At 45.1% G+C, this 15,985-nt stretch overlaps 1 protein-coding gene across 1 annotated transcript in view; it reads right to left on the bottom strand.

The window, feature by feature from the left end:
* The window catches only part of ppp2r5e (protein phosphatase 2 regulatory subunit B'epsilon), a 155,770-nt gene extending 144,969 nt beyond the window's left edge, over nucleotides 1-10,801 (bottom strand). Inside the window, exon 1 of the mRNA XM_033027774.1 lies at nucleotides 10,086-10,801. Coding sequence (XP_032883665.1) covers nucleotides 10,086-10,239 — 154 coding nt within the window. The 5' untranslated portion in view covers nucleotides 10,240-10,801. The remainder of the gene's footprint in view (nucleotides 1-10,085) is intronic.
* Between the last annotated feature and the right edge of the window lie 5,184 nt (nucleotides 10,802-15,985).

The following is a 15,985-nucleotide window of genomic DNA, read 5'->3' as shown; positions in this document are numbered from 1 at the left end:
TGGGTCCTTGAATGGAGTCAAGGGGGGAGGTAAAGCGACAAGTGTAGCATTTCCTGCAGTTGCAAGGGAAAGTGCCAGGAGAGGGTGTGGTTTGGGTGGGAAGGGACAAATTGACCAGGGAGTTACGGAGGGAGCAGTCTCTGCAGAAAGCCGACAGGGGAGGAGATGGGAAGATGTAGCCAGTGGTGGGATCCAGTTGGTAGACAAAGCTGGAGAAAATCAGCGGGTGAGGCAGCATCTATGGAGCAAAGCAATAGGCGACGTTTCGGGTCGAGACCCTTCTTCAGACTGATGTCGGGAGGAGTGGGGGGCGGGAAAAAGAACGGAAGAGGCGAAGACAATAGGCTGTGGGAGAGCTGGGAATGGGAGGGGAAGGAGGGAGAAAGCAAGGAAAGAGTGGGCAGCTGGGGCTCCGGCCTGACATCATGCATCGCTCCAGCTCCAAGAGGCAGCTCAGGCCCGACTCCCTGGTCATGTACCGGCAGAAGTGCAAGTTCGTGCGGGGAGCGGCGGCCACCATCAGCGCCCGCAGTTTCAAGGGCGGTGGCAGCCTGGTCCGACAGCTGCTGCCCAGTTCTAGCGGCCGGAACGACAAGCAACAGGGGCCGGAAACGGGAGCAGCAACGTCTAAGGGGGAGAATTAGCAGAGGGTACAGAGGCTGCAGCACCCCAGGGTGCATAAGTAACCACACCAGCAGCCCTCCAGGGTTTACAAGTAACCACACCAACAGCACTCCAGGGAGAAACAGCAGCCTCGCCAGCAACACCCCAGGGTGCACAAGTAACTACACCAGCAGCACCCAAGGGTGCACAAGTAACCGCTCCAGCAGCGCCCCAGGAAGCACCAGCAGCCACGCCAGCAACATCCCAGGGTGCACAAGTCAAGGGCCTGTCCCACTTGGGCGACATTTTCGGCGACAGCCTGAAAAGAGGTTGTTGCGTCGTGGTCGGGTTGTGATGTGGTGCCTCCCTGCCCAGCCTGGGTGTCTTATCATGTCGTGCGCCCTGTCACACGCTGACTTATGCTGTCCTGTGAGTGACGCCCGGTTAGGGTTAGGGTTAGGAACCACAGATGGGCTGTAAAATAATCTTCCTTCAATGCATGGATTTTAAACATTGATATATTAAAATTAATACAATATAATCAATTGTGCAAATGTAAAGGTGTCTGTCGTTCAGTTTTATTTACAGATGTATTGGTCCGCTTCCAGATCCAATCAGTCTCTAACTTTTCACAGGGATGGATTCAGTGAGTGTAGAATGAACTCCCCTCCCCCCTTCACCCCCCTCTTCTCCTCTCCCGCCCCCATTCCTCCTTCTCCACTCCCCTCTCCCCCTTCTTCCCTTTTCCACTCCCTCCCCCCCCCACTTTCCCAGACACCCGCATTTGCGGGCCCAGCCTATGACAGCTAGATCCCACTAATAGTACTGCACAAAGGCCACATCATCTGTTTTAGTAACATCGACTATGGGATAAATGCATACTTTGGGAACAACACCCCCCCACCCCTTGCTTCAAAATGGGTGGTGGGTATTTAGACTCAGTGGGTGGAGCAGATGGGTGGCACTGGTACATTGACAACATTGCCTGTGCCCAGTTGAACCCGCTGCCTCTGGGGGTTTGGAGAGACCATTGGAAGAGAGATCTGCCTCTGGGATAACTCGTGGCCAACAGTTTAGTTCCCATGAGGAGCAGGCAAAACATTGGGGGTTCGAGTCCAACGCCTGGGGCCCCGGTGTCACATTTACTTCAGCGATACAGTTCCCTTCGGCCCACCGAGTCAGCACCGACCAGCGAACCCCGCACACTAACCACACACGCTGGGGACAATTTATACTTATACCAAGCCTATCACCCCAAGGTTAGGGTTCGGGTTAGTGCTAGGGTTTCCTCCCACACTCTAAAGGCGCACAGGTTTGTATAAATTGTCCCTAGCGTGTGTGGGATAGTGTGCGGGGGATCGCTAGTCGCAGGCTGGATCCACAAATGGGGGGGTTGGGGAAAGTGGGGGGGGGGAGGGGTTGAGAATGGGAGAAAGGAGGGAGAGAGGGAGAAGGGGATGTGAGGGGGGGGTGGAGAAGGGGGAGAAAAATGGAGCGGGGAGAAGGGAGGAAGAGGGAAGGAAAGAAGGGAGGGGAGAGGGGAGGGGGTGGGATGGAGAAGGAGGGATGGGGCGGTAGGGGGAAGAGGGGAGTGGAGGGGATATCAGTCTTCACTCACTGAATCCATCCCTATGAAAAGTTAGAGACAGTGATTGGATCTGGAAGCGGACCAACACATCTGTAAATAAAACTAAACGACTCAGACATCTTTTCATTTGCACATTTGATTTGATTGTATTAATTTTAATATATTAATGTTTAAAATCCATGCAATGAAGGGAGAATATTTTACAGCCCATCTGTGGTCCATCCCTATCGCTATCCCTGACCAGGCGTCACCCACAGGACAGCATATGTCAGCTTGCATGTCGTACAATTTGGCGGTTTTACGGGCGTCATGACGCTCGCAGTCACCTAAAAAATCCCCTGGAGAAGCAGCAGCAGGTGGCCCCAAGGTGCCGCTTAAGCAGCGGGTTGGTGATGGCAGATTGCGGCACTCGCACTCCGATCTCAGCTGCCGCTTCTCCCGAGCCTGCTCGGGCTTGGAAAGTTTCTTCGAGCACTGCGGACACGAGCCCGAGGTGATCGAGAACCTGGCCAGGGAGAAGTTTGCCGCCAACGCCGCCTTCGAAAGCCTTGCCCTCAAGTTTCGCAGCGTCAGCTGCCCAGACTCGGAGAGCGAGCAAAACTGATCAGATATACCATACACAAGTACAATCAAGTCAAACTTAAGTGCGATTGAGGGAAGGGAAAGATACAGACTGCAGAATGTAGGTATCAGCATTATAGCGTATCTGTTCCATAGATAAAGTTCAATGTCCACATTGGGGCACAGGTGAATCAGACAGTACCCTAATTTATGGAAGGTCTATTCAGAAGAGTTATAAGGGAAGAAGCTATTCCCACGTCTGGTGGTGCATGCTTTCAAGCTTCTGTACCGTTTGCCATCCAGGAACAAGGAGAAAGAATGATCAGGTGGGGCAAGTCTTTGATTGTGTTGACTGCTTTTCCAAGACAGCGTGCAGTATTAATAGTCCATGGCGGGAATTCTGGTCTGTGTGATGGACTGGGCTACATCTCCAGCTCTCTGCAGTCTCTTGTGGACATCAACAAATCTCCAATTTCTTGGAAGAAATTGTGTGTTCTGTCAAACAATGACTAACTTGGATAATAAGGTCAATAAGCCTTGCCTCAAAGTGTTCACATTTCAATATTTCTGCAGGAAGCAGAAAAAACACGATTTCTTCCTCACCTGCCATTGAGAATGTCTTCAAACAACATCTCTTTAAAAAAAGTTTTCATTCTAATCCATTAAACTTTATGAAATGTTTAGGGATATGCCAGAAATTAACAATGTTTAATCAATGTAATCACTTTTCACCATCTAACATCCAAATAAAGAATAAAGATTTGCCAAATCTAACAATTACTCACTGATGACAAGGGTGTCAGGAGATTATTCAGATGCAGAACAGGGCAATCAGCTGCTCCAGCGTTCAGCTGAATTTTTGTTGATCTGCACCCTGACCCATTTGCCTTTGCTTTTGATTATTTCATACTTTGATCCAAATTTCTCAGTTTTGAAAACATTGTGAGCAGATCATCCCTCATTTGTCTAAACTGGAAGAAATATAGGCAACTATATGCAAGCTGTCCTTGCAGTATCACCATTCAAGTCAAGATACCATTCTGATAAATTGACGTTGCTTCCTATTCAGGACAATATATATACACACCAAAGAGCAGTATGAAACATTAAATGCAGGACTTCAAATAAATCAGGCATTTGACAAGAAATATTCAAAAGTCAGTCCCATTCAAACTAGAAATGCAATAGCAAAACATGGCAATAATATAGAAGGCTCTTTCTTTATCCTCCAATGTGTTGTGAAGTGCATCTAATCCAGTTCAAGACCGAACATTTATCCTGATTTAAAACAAATTAAAGTCATCAGACTAACATCATAAAGACTAAATGGGTCAACTTTGAGGATTTAGTTATTTTTCACAAATGCTGTTACTAAAATACACATGTACAAAGCTAACTTTAGCACCATGGCCAAACCACAATGATTTGCAAATGAGGGAAAGCAACAAGCATGCATTTCATAGGTATAATACCATGAAAAAGTTGAAATTAATTATCCAGTGACATTTCTGTGAAAGTTCGGAAATAATGCTTTCAGAGCCAAGTCACAACATACCATATATATCCTGTAGCTTTGTCCCGCCTACTCCCGACATCAGTCTGAAGAAGGGTCACCCATTCCCTTTCTCCAGAGATGTTGCCTGAGTTACTCCAGCATTCTGTGTCTATCCTATAGTAATAATTGTTACAATGTATAGTGCATTGCCATGCCGACCGCATAATTTCTAATTGGAGAAGCATGATTCAATATGAACATTAGTCTTTTCAACAGAATCTGGAAGCAGCACCTAACTGGGTTTTGAAAACTTCTGTAGAGAAAAGCTATTCAGGGTAATAAACATAGGCCAACAATAGTGTTTTGTTTTGGCACTCCTCCAGCATTTCCTCATTTTCAATCTGTTAATAAACCCCTGCATCTCCTTTTCCCTCATTCGAAATCACAGAAAAATTACAATAAAAATAAGCTGACCCACCTAATAACGCCTTCCAACCTAAGGTCTATGTCCCTGCAGGTTAACGCAATTACAGTTTGAATGTGATAAGGGTTTTTTACCTTTTACCACCCATTGGGTAGTTTTTGGCCCCTTCTGTCCTTTAGCCCTTCTGCCATTTACTCTGCTATATATCCCTTGGTCTTTGATCATGCTTTTGAGAGAAGATGCCCTTCCTATTTCTTCCATGTGGACCCCTCAGAATTCCAATTAAATCTCCCCTCATATTGTTCTGATCCAAAGAATTACTTATCCAATCTTTCCTCATGGCTATAATTTTCCAGTCTCACAATATCCTCGTAAATCCTGTCCGCAGTGCTTCAGTGCAGTAACGTGGTAACTAGAATTGTAGAATACTGAAGTTGTGAAATAACATTAAAAAGAATATTTCTAGCAAAACTATTTTCCCACACTATTCCATATACTCCATTTCACTATATACTCCTTTGCTTTTTTGCACCCCTCCAAAACATCCCCAATTTGCTTTCCCAATCTCCCTTTAAAATTTTTCTCTTACACTTTCAATATTCTTTATATTTGGTACTTTTCCCCCAAACTGATCAGACGCTCTTTATCAAGTTCAAGTTCAAGTGAGTTTATTGTCATGTGTCCCTGTATAGGACAATGAAATTCTTGCTTTGCTTAAGCACACAGAAAATAGTAGGTATTTACTACTTTCTGCTGTCTAAAGGATTTTCTCCTCATTGTCCACTGCAAACAATTTTTGCATCATCTTCAAACTATCATGCCTCCAACAGTTAGGTCCAAAGCAATAATTACATATTTATTCAAAGCAAGTGAGATACTGAACCTTAAAACAGTGATCATATCTGGACTACACGTCTTCCCACCCTGCCCCCTGTAAAGACTCCATCCCCTACTCCCAATTCCTCCGCCTACGCCGCATCTGTTCCCAGGATGAGACATTTCATACCAGGGCATCGGAAATGTCCTCGTTCTTCAGAGCCACCATAGATGAGGCTCACACCAGGGTCTCATCCATACCCCGTAACACTGCTCTCTCTCCCCATCCCCGCACACGCAACAAGGGCAGAGTCCCTCTGGTCCTCACCTTTCACCCCACCAGCCGGCAAATACAACACATAATCCTCCGCCATTTCCGCCACCTCCAACGTGACCCCACCACTCGCCACATCTTCCCATCTCCCCCCATGTCTGCCTTCCGCAAAGACCGCTCCCTCCGCAACTCCCTCGTCATTTCTTCCCTTCCCTCCCGCACCACCCCCTCCCCGGGCACTTTCCGTTGCAACCGCAAGAAATGCAACACCTGTCCCTTCACCTCCCCCCTCGACTCCATTCAAGGTCCCAAGCAGTCGTTCCAGGTGCGACAAAGGTTCACCTGTATCTCCTCCAACCTCATCTACTGCATCCGCTGCTCTAGATGTCAGCTGATTTACATCGGTGAGACCAAGCGTAGGTTGGGCGATCGTTTCGCCGAACACCTCCGCTCAGTCCGCAATAACCTACCTGACCTCCCGGTGGCTCAGCACTTCAACTCCCCCTCCCATTCCCAATCCGACCTCTCTGTCCTGGGTCTCCTCCATTGCCAGAGTGAGCAACAGCGGAAATTGGAGGAACAGCACCTCATATTCCGTCTGGGGACCTTGCGTCCTTATGGCATTAACATTGAATTCTCCCAATTTGGCTAGCCCGTGCTGTCTCCTCCCCTTCCTTAACCCTCTAGCTGTCTCCTCCCACCCTCCCATCCGCCCGCCCTCGGGCTCCTCCTCCTCCTCCCCTTTTCCTTCTTTCTTTCCCCACCCCCCATCAGTCTGAAGAAGGGTTTCGGCCCGAAACGTCGCCTATTTCCTTCGCTCCATAGATGCTGCTGCACCCGCTGAGTTTCCCCAGCAATTTTGTGTACCTATCATATCATTACCTTTGTTTCCTGCCACTAAACCCATAATCCATCCATTTGCCACCACCTTGGAGCCCATGGAATTTACTTTTTTGACCAGTCTGTGGGGCCTAAATACAAACCTTGCTGAAATACATGCAACTGAGTCAAATGGATCACTGTTACGGATCGTCCTCATCACCTAAAAAAATGTCAATCTGACATTAAACGCAATCTCCCCTTAACAAATCCATGCTGACTACCTCTGATTAATGTGCGCCTTTTAATGGCTCCTTTGAAATGGATTCCAATAAATTATCCACCAAAATTAAACTACTCTAGTTTCTTTGTTTAAAAGGGTAGAAGGGAATAAACCATGTATATTAGCAGTCCTCCAATCCTTTGGCACTATCCTGGCAGTCGGCGAGTTACAAAATTGTTGTTTGAAACTCTTAATTTCCAAAGATCGGCACAAAAAGCTGGAGTAACTCAGCAGGTCAGACAGCATCTCTGGAGAAAAGGAATAGGTGATATTTCAGGTCGAGACCCTTCTTCAGATTCTTTCAAAAGTCTAGGATATACTTCTCGGGCTGGCGATTTATGAATTTTCAAATATGTTAAATCCCTTACTTCTCATTCCTTTACTTTTCCCATCTATTATTTCACACACTAATTACAAACTGCAACATCACCTCCCCGCCTTGTAAATACATACACTAAATATTCATAAAGCACTTTACCCACCACATAAAGATCATCCTTTTGATTCCTAGTTTACTCTTTCCTTTGTTAGCCTCTTACTCGTAACATACTTAGAAAAAAGTATCTCTTTCTCTTTACTTTCCTAATTTCCCGTATAATTTGAGTTATAATTTTGAGATTCTTCCATAAGCACATCCAGAACTCTTAAATGCACCTATTCACTTCAAACACTCCTTGAAATAAGATCAGCATACACACCACTCAGAGTAAAGAATTGTCTTTTGGATATATTGGTGAATATTTTATTATGCATGCTCACAAGCAGAAACATTAATTATGCACGCACTATTAAAAATGTTCTTAATTTAAAGGCCCCTACACGGTTTAAGCCTTTTTATCAAAAGAAAAGCAATTCAGGCTGTTTAGCAAATGTAAACCTTTGTCATTCAGGATCCAGGGGTTGTGCATGAATCAGTCAAAATGCACTCATGATCTGGCATTCTATCGAACCATTCAATTGATATATATCATCTCTTTCAGAAAGTCTGCATTAACAACTTCTGCCAACAACCACGGTTGGACTTGACATCAGCACAAAACAGCAAGGTATTCAATTTCTCCGAAAGGTCTGAAAGAATGTCAATAACAATAATATTTTCTAACTAACGCTAATGGAATGAGACTTCTTCAGAGCCAATTATTAACAGCTACATATATAGCACGTAAATTTTCAGTTAGATCTCGCTGCACTCAGGCTACAAAGCTGTACGTGGCCTACAACTGGAAAACTATATTATCAATGAAAATATTCCAATAAATGTGTTTATTACATTTGCTCTGTGATGTTTGTATTTAACATTCCTTGCACTTTGAAATTTTCTTTGCAAAAGACACTGTGCTTCTGAGATGCGTGAAATTGATATGTCCCAGGTCTTATCACCAGTCTGGACTGAGCTTGCTGATCTCAAGTGATATGTCCCAGGTCTTATCACCAGTCTGGACTGAGCTTGCTGATCTCAAGTGAAAGAATCTGGTTGGGATAACTTGGGCTACACAAGTTGGAAAGGACAGAAAAATAAATACAAATTAAAATCAGTGCCATTTATTCTTGATGGAGTACCTTGTGATGACCTACTGTAGGAATGTGATCAACAATTTGGCTTTATATTATTACAACATACGGCATAAAATAACCACCTTTATGGCAATTAAACAGAGGCCCTTAAGTAAATGAGGGAATGCCAGCATGCATGGAACTGAATCCAAGAAAAAGTCAGTGCCTTAAAGATGGAAAGCAGCTTTACTACTATTTTCTGCATAAATTGCCAGAATGTAAAATGATTCATCTAAGTTCCTCACAGTAAATGCTATGCGTGACTCCTCTATTAAGTCACTCTGAGACTCCTCTCCTCAAAAGCTATATAAATTTGAACCAGAAGATTTCCAGGATTCAGATGTTGGACATGAATCACGCGATTTATATTCATGATATTGTGGTTAATTAAACTATTTGATTGATGTTACCTTCTTAGAGAGTGACAACAACAAAACCAGTGATAGCTGATAGTTGACCAAATCTTCAGTTATTGCTATTATACACCAGATGATAGACAAACCTCCCAAGCATCACTAATATTGACCAGAATCCAAAATGTATGCTATAAAACATTAATGTATTGCAATGCTGAGTAATATTGTGGAGTACATTGTCATTTGCACCCAATTACCAATGTTAGAATGCTGTTAAAAAAGAATTAACTAAGTTACTTGTTTTAAAAATAAAACAGACATTTTAACACGGGAAAGGTTTAACGTAATACTAAACCTTGAAAATGTGCAACATTCATCAGCAACATTATACATACTATATAATGAAGATTTTATCACTTCTTGAAACATTCGTAGGTACTAGAAATCTAGACCTCATTTGTGGGAATGAATAACTGCAATAAGCCATAAATCCTACTGTACAACTCCATAACCCACCAACTTGTGTAGTTAATTTTTGTTTATTTTAGAAGGAAACCAATCATTTAGCAGCACACAGCCTTTTGAAAACCATACAACACACTGGTTCAGAGTATTAATGTTTTAAAAGGTCATAGTAACTTACTAGATCAATATGATTTAGTTCAATGCCACAGGTGTACTCAACTCAAGCTTTCCAAACAACGTATTTAACACTAAAAGCTATAAGTAATTGCCTCAAGAAACCCTTGTTACTTCAGCACAGGGAATGGATTATGAAGTCACTGTCAGCCTAGCAACCACACTTTGATGCATCTACTCTGCTGCACCTGGATCACATGGATATGAGGTGAATACGATCTTTAAGTTTGATTTTTATCAGTAAAGGGAGAAAAGTTTACATGGGGAAGCTGCAGGGAAACCTTATAAATATCAATCTGTTCGTTTTTCAGGGGAAAAAAACCTACTGATGTAAAGCGGAAAGCGAGAGCAGTTCATTCATCAAATTAAATGAACATTACCACCGAACTTTACATAAGCTTACAATTTATTAAAGAAACATCCGCAGGAGCTTTGGGGAATAAAAAGTTATGTTACTGATTCAACCATACAAGATCGTTTCTGTTCCTACCAATTGCATCGATTGTATTTACCTATTCTTTGCTCAAGTTCACTCCAGATCTTCTCCAAACACACTGTCATCCTTCTCTACCCGTCAACTTTGCAAAGTGTATGACTGGGGACAGAATGCAACAGTAGGATATTGAAGGCATTGCGGGTTGAGTAGAGCGAAGGCTGACTTTTGTGGCCTTACCTTTGAGAAGAGGCAGGGGATTCAAGTCGACAGCTTTACCCTGGATCTTGTACTGCGAGGAGCCCTGCGAGCGCTTCTGTTTGGCCTTCCGAACGGACTTGCGGGTGAACCCGTCCACTTTCTCGGTTGGTGTGGTGACGGTGGGTGAGGACATATCCCTTCCGACCGAGTTTAACCCGGCGCCCGGTCACCTCGCTGGAGCGGCGTTCAGCGGCAGCCCGCGTACTGAGGACGGGCGGTAACAAGCGAGAGAGTTGCAGCAAGCGAGCGGGCGGCCCTCCACCCACCCACCCACCACCGGCCGGCCGGCGTCCTCTCCGCCTCTCGATCCGAGTGGTGGGAGGGGATGTGGTGCGGGCGAGTTCGGGGCCACAACAACCCCACTGTCCAGTCAGTGCCACCCCGCCTCCGGGCCGCTCACTTCAAGCGTCCATTAAAGCGGGGCGGCCTCGGCGTGTGTTTAGGATCGGATACCCTCCGCGATGGGGGGGGGGGGGGGGCAGACAATTATTGGACGATTTATATATTTTTCGAAAAAACTGTCACATTCCTCGAGCGCACTCGCTTCACCAGCGCTCGCCCGTCCCTCTTACGTGCTGGCGTGTTGCTCTTAAACCCCCCTCACTATTGTGTCCTTCGTCCTTTTGTGTCAGCAGCGAGCGGCCGCGTCTACTTCCAACATGGGGCTGGTGTGTGGTCAACTCAGGGGGGGGGGTGTGGGGGGGGAGGGTGTGGGCGGGGGCTCGCACAGCCCCGCCCCCCTCCTCCCAACGCTGATTGGCCGTTGGCAAGGCGCGCCGCCGACGTCAAAGGGGCGGGACGCACTCTGACTGGTCTCCCCGCACGTCCATCAAACCGCCGCCCACTGTGAGTGGCTGACGCCGACGTCAATCAGGTTGCGTCACGCCGTCGGCAAGCTTGGTTGAGGTGGAAGGAGGAACAATCATGTTCGGTTGAACGACTTTGTCGTCGTTCCACAAAGGTTGGTCGTGTGGGTCATTTGGCCCTTCAACACCTCAGCGCGCTTAGGCCGACGCGATCTCCCGGTATCAACACTTTAACTCCCCCTCCTAGTCTGACCTTTCTGTGCAGGGTATCGTAATAAGGTGGATGAGTTGAATGTGCAGATAGTTATTAATGACTATGATATAGTTGGGATCACGGAGACATGGCTCCAGGGTGACCAAGGCTGGGAGCTGAACATCCAGGGATATTCAATATTCAGGAGGGATAGAGAGAAAGGAAAAGGAGGTGGGGTAGCGTTGCTGATTAGAGAGGAGATTAACGCAATGGAAAGGAAGGACATTAGTTTGGAGGATGTGGAATCGGTATGGGTAGAGCTGCGAAACACTAAGGGGCAGAAAACGCTGGTGGGTGTTGTGTACAGGCCACCTAACAGTAGTAGTGAAGTTGGAGATGGTATCAAACAGGAAATTAGAAATGCGTGCGACAAAGGCAAAACCGTTATAATGGGTGACTTCAATCTACATATAGATTGGGTGAATCAAATTGGCAGGGGTGCTGAGGAAGAGGATTTTTTGGAATGTATGCGGGATAGTTATCTAAATCAACATGTAGAGGAACCAACGAGAGAGCAGGCTATTTTAGACTGGGTATTGAGTAATGAGGAAGGGTTAGTTAGCAGTCTTGTTGTACGTGCCCCCTTGGGCAAGAGTGACCATAATATGGTTGAGTTCTTCATTAGGATGGAGAGTGACATTGTTAATTCAGAAACAATGGTTCTGAACTTAAAGAAAGGTAACTTTGAGGGTATGAGACGTGAATTGGCCAAGATTGACTGGCAATTAATTCTAAAAGGGTTGACGGTGGATATGCAATGGAAGACATTTAAAGACTGTATGGATGAACTACAAAAATTGGTCATCCCAGTTTGGCAAAAGAATAAATCAGGGAAGGTAGTGCATCCGTGGATAACAAGGGAAATCAGGGATAGTATCAAAGCGAAGGATGATGCGTACAAATTAGCCAGAAAAAGCAGCATACCGGAGGACTGGGAGAAATTCAGAGACCAGCAGAGGAGGACAAAGGGCTTAATTAGGAAAGGAAAAATGGATTATGAAAGAAAACTGGCAGGGAACATAAAAACTGACTGCAAAAGTTTTTATAGATATGTGAAAAGAAAGAGATTAGTTAAAACAAATGTAGGTCCCTTGCAGTCAGAAACAGGTGAGTTGATCATGGGGAACAAGGATATGGCGGACCAATTGAATAACTACTTTGGTTCCGTCTTCACTAAGGAAGACATAAATAATCTGCCGGAAATAGCAGGGGACCGCGGGTCAAAGGAGTTGGAGGAATTGAGTGAAATCCAGGTTAGCCGGGAAGTGGTGTTGGGTAAATTGAATGGATTAAAGGCCGATAAATACCCAGGGCCAGATAGGCTGCATCCCAGAGTACTTAAGGAAGTAGCTCCAGAAATAGTGGATGCATTAGTAATAATCTTTCAAAACTCTTTAGATTCTGGAGTAGTTCCTGAGGATTGGCGGGTAGCAAACGTAACCCCACTTTTTAAGAAGGGAGGGAGAGAGAAAACGGGGAATTACAGACCAGTTAGTCTAATATCGGTAGTGGGGAAACTGCTAGAGTCAGTTATTAAAGATGGGATAGCAGCACATTTGGAAAGTGGTGAAATCATTGGACAAAGTCAGCATGGATTTACAAAAGGTAAATCATGTCTGACGAATCTTATAGAATTCTTCGAGGATGTAACTAGTAGCGTGGATAGGGGAGAACCAGTGGATGTGGTGTATCTGGACTTCCAGAAGGCTTTCGACAAGGTCCCACATAAGAGATTAGTTTACAAACTTAAAGCACACGGCATTGGGGGTTCAGTATTGATGTGGATAGAGAACTGGCTGGCAAACAGGAAGCAAAGAGTAGGAGAAAACGGGTCCTTTTCACAATGGCAGGCAGTGACTAGTGGGGTACCGCCAAGGCTCAGTGCTGGGACCTCAGCTATTTACAATATATATTAATGATCTGGATGAGGGAATTGAAGGCAATATCTCCAAGTTTGCGGATGACACTAAGCTGGGGGGCAGTGTTAGCTGTGAGGAGGATGCTAGGAGACTTGGATAGGCTGGGTGAGTGGGCAAATGTTTGGCAGATGCAGTATAATGTGGATAAATGTGAGGTTATCCATTTTGGTGGCAAAAACAGGAAAGCAGACTATTATCTAAATGGTGGCCGACTAGGAAAAGGGGAGATGCAGCGAGACCTGGGTGTCATGGTACACCAGTCATTGAAAGTGGGCATGCAGGTGCAGCAGGCAGTGAAGAAAGCGAATGGTATGTTAGCTTTCATAGCAAAAGGATTTGAGTATAGGAGCAGGGAGGTTCTACTGCAGTTGTACAGGGTCTTGGTGAGACCACACCTGGAGTATTGCGTACAGTTTTGGTCTCCAAATCTGAGGAAGGACATTATTGCCATAGAGGGAGTGCAGAGAAGGTTCACCAGACTGATTCCTGGGATGTCAGGACTGTCTTATGAAGAAAGACTGGATAGACTTGGTTTATACTCTCTAGAATTTAGGAGATTGAGAGGGGATCTTATAGAAACTTACAAAATTCTTAAGGGGTTGGACAGGCTAGATGCAGGAAGATTGCTCCCGATGTTGGGGAAGTCCAGGACAAGGGGTCACAGCTTAAGGATAAGGGGGAAATCCTTTAAAACCGAGATGAGAAGAACTTTTTTCACACAGAGAGTGGTGAATCTCTGGAACTCCCTGCCACAGAGGGTAGTCGAGGCCAGTTCATTGGCTATATTTAAGAGGGAGTTAGATGTGGCCCTTGTGGCTAAGGGGATCAGAGGGTATGGAGAGAAGGCAGGTACGGGATACTGAGTTGGATGATCAGCCATGATCATATTGAATGGCGGTGCAGGCTCGAAGGGCCGAATGGCCTACTCCTGCACCTAATTTCTATGTTTCTATGTATCCTCCACTGTCAGAGTGAAGCCCAACGCAAATTGGAGGCACAGCACCTCATATTTGGCTTGTGCAGCTGCGGTATGAGTATTGGTTCCTCTAACTTCAAGTAACCCTTGCATTCCTTCTCCCTCCTTCCCTCCTCCACTCCGACTAGTTTCACTGTCCTTCTGATTAATTCATCTCCAAGACAGACATGAAGCTCACCGTTTGACCTGTTTTTACAAAATGTTAAATGGTCAGATCGACATAGACTACAAGACCTACACCAAACCTAAACCAATTAGGAGCAGACGAGGGCATTCGATCCAATTTGTGATCCCAGCTACAAAGACAGATGTGTACAGCAATTCGTTCTTCCCCCGCACAATTAAAGCATGGAATAATCGCCACCCAACTATAGTTACCCAACCAGATGCAACTAAATTTAAAGTAGCTCTTTCTTCCCAATAACCCTTTCTGGCTTAAGCCCTCCCTTCACCACCTCCAGTTTAAATTCCATTTGGAATATTTTTCAGGACCAAGAAAACAAGAACCAAGAATTTTATTTCAGTCTGAAGAAGGGCTGTTGCTTGGTTGCCGCTGAAGGAAGTTTGAGCTTAGGAAAAGTAGAGCCTTCAGCCAACAATGAACTATTCTATATTTCCTTGAGCATCGTCTGCTTTGATCTTTCCATTTCACACCTTGGCCTTCCATATCTCTTGTCTTCCTCACGCGACTCCCAGTCTGAAGATGGGTCTCGACCCGAAATGTCACCCATTCCTTCTCTGCAGATGTGCTGCCTGACCCGCTGAGTTACTCCAGCATTTTGTGTCTATCTTTTGTGTAAACCAGCATCTGCAGTTTCTTCCGACACAGTACTAAAGCCGTCTGCTGAGGTTCAAAACAATATCTTGTTCTGTAATCCTTGCATTTTATTGCATGCATCAAATTTTGACTGAATGTGTATCTTTTAGGTATAAGCTCATTTAGTGTTCACTTGTGACTTTTACAATCAGGTCGCTCTCCAGAGCTTTGATGGCAAACCTCTAGGCTAACACTCAGTTGAGTTATTCAGAGAGAGCTGCAGTATTGCAAGTTCTGTCACAGAATGGATACAATACAGAAAAAAAAACATTTGGGCAACTCTAGTTCTCTCCATCAGCCCCATATCTGTAATTTTTTGTCTTCATCATATACTTACCCAGTTCCCCCTTGAAGACCACAATGGAACGTACCTTCATCATGCCTGTAGACAACATTCCAGATGGATTCCAACCACACACAGTGCGTAAGAGAAAACTATTTTCTTCATGGTGTATACAGCACAGAAACAGGCCCTTCAGCCCCATTTATCCATGCTGATCAAGATGCCGAAGTAGAGATGGTTGTAAGCTTCAAGTTCCTAGATGTAAATATCACCAGCAAATTGTTCAGTTCAGTATAGTTTATTGTCACATGTGCAGAGGTACAGTGAAAAGCTTTTGTTGCGAGCTAACCAATCAGTGGAAAGACAATAATTTTAATAATAAATTTTATATATGGGCGCCTTTCAAGACTCTCAAGGACACCTTACAAAATTTAGTAAACAGAATACAAAACATGTAAGCGGAATGAAACAAACAAAAAATAACGACCAAAAAAATAAATAAATAAATAGTAAAGACATCAACAATACACAATTCAAAGGCACAATTCAAAGAGAGAGCAGCGGCAGCTAATCGCGCCAGCGTTCACTCTCCCTTCCGGCAGCCATCTTGGAAACGGAACAATAAGGATCTTTAACATAGAAACATCCCCCCACAATGGTTACCATTATGGGGGAAGGCACAATGTCCAGTCCCCATCCCCAGTTCACCCATAGTTGGGCCAATTGAGGCCTCCACAGTTGCCTCTACGGAGGCCCGATGTTCCAGGCCGTTCTCGCCGGGAGATGGTGCTCCAGCGTCGGGAGAGTCCTCTCAGCGGCTAGGGA

The sequence above is a fragment of the Amblyraja radiata genome, chromosome 9 (genome assembly GCF_010909765.2).
Source record: "Amblyraja radiata isolate CabotCenter1 chromosome 9, sAmbRad1.1.pri, whole genome shotgun sequence".
NCBI lineage: Eukaryota > Metazoa > Chordata > Chondrichthyes > Rajiformes > Rajidae > Amblyraja > Amblyraja radiata.
The sequence above is the reverse complement of the archived record's forward strand: the minus strand, read 5'-3'. Positions and strand labels throughout refer to the sequence as shown.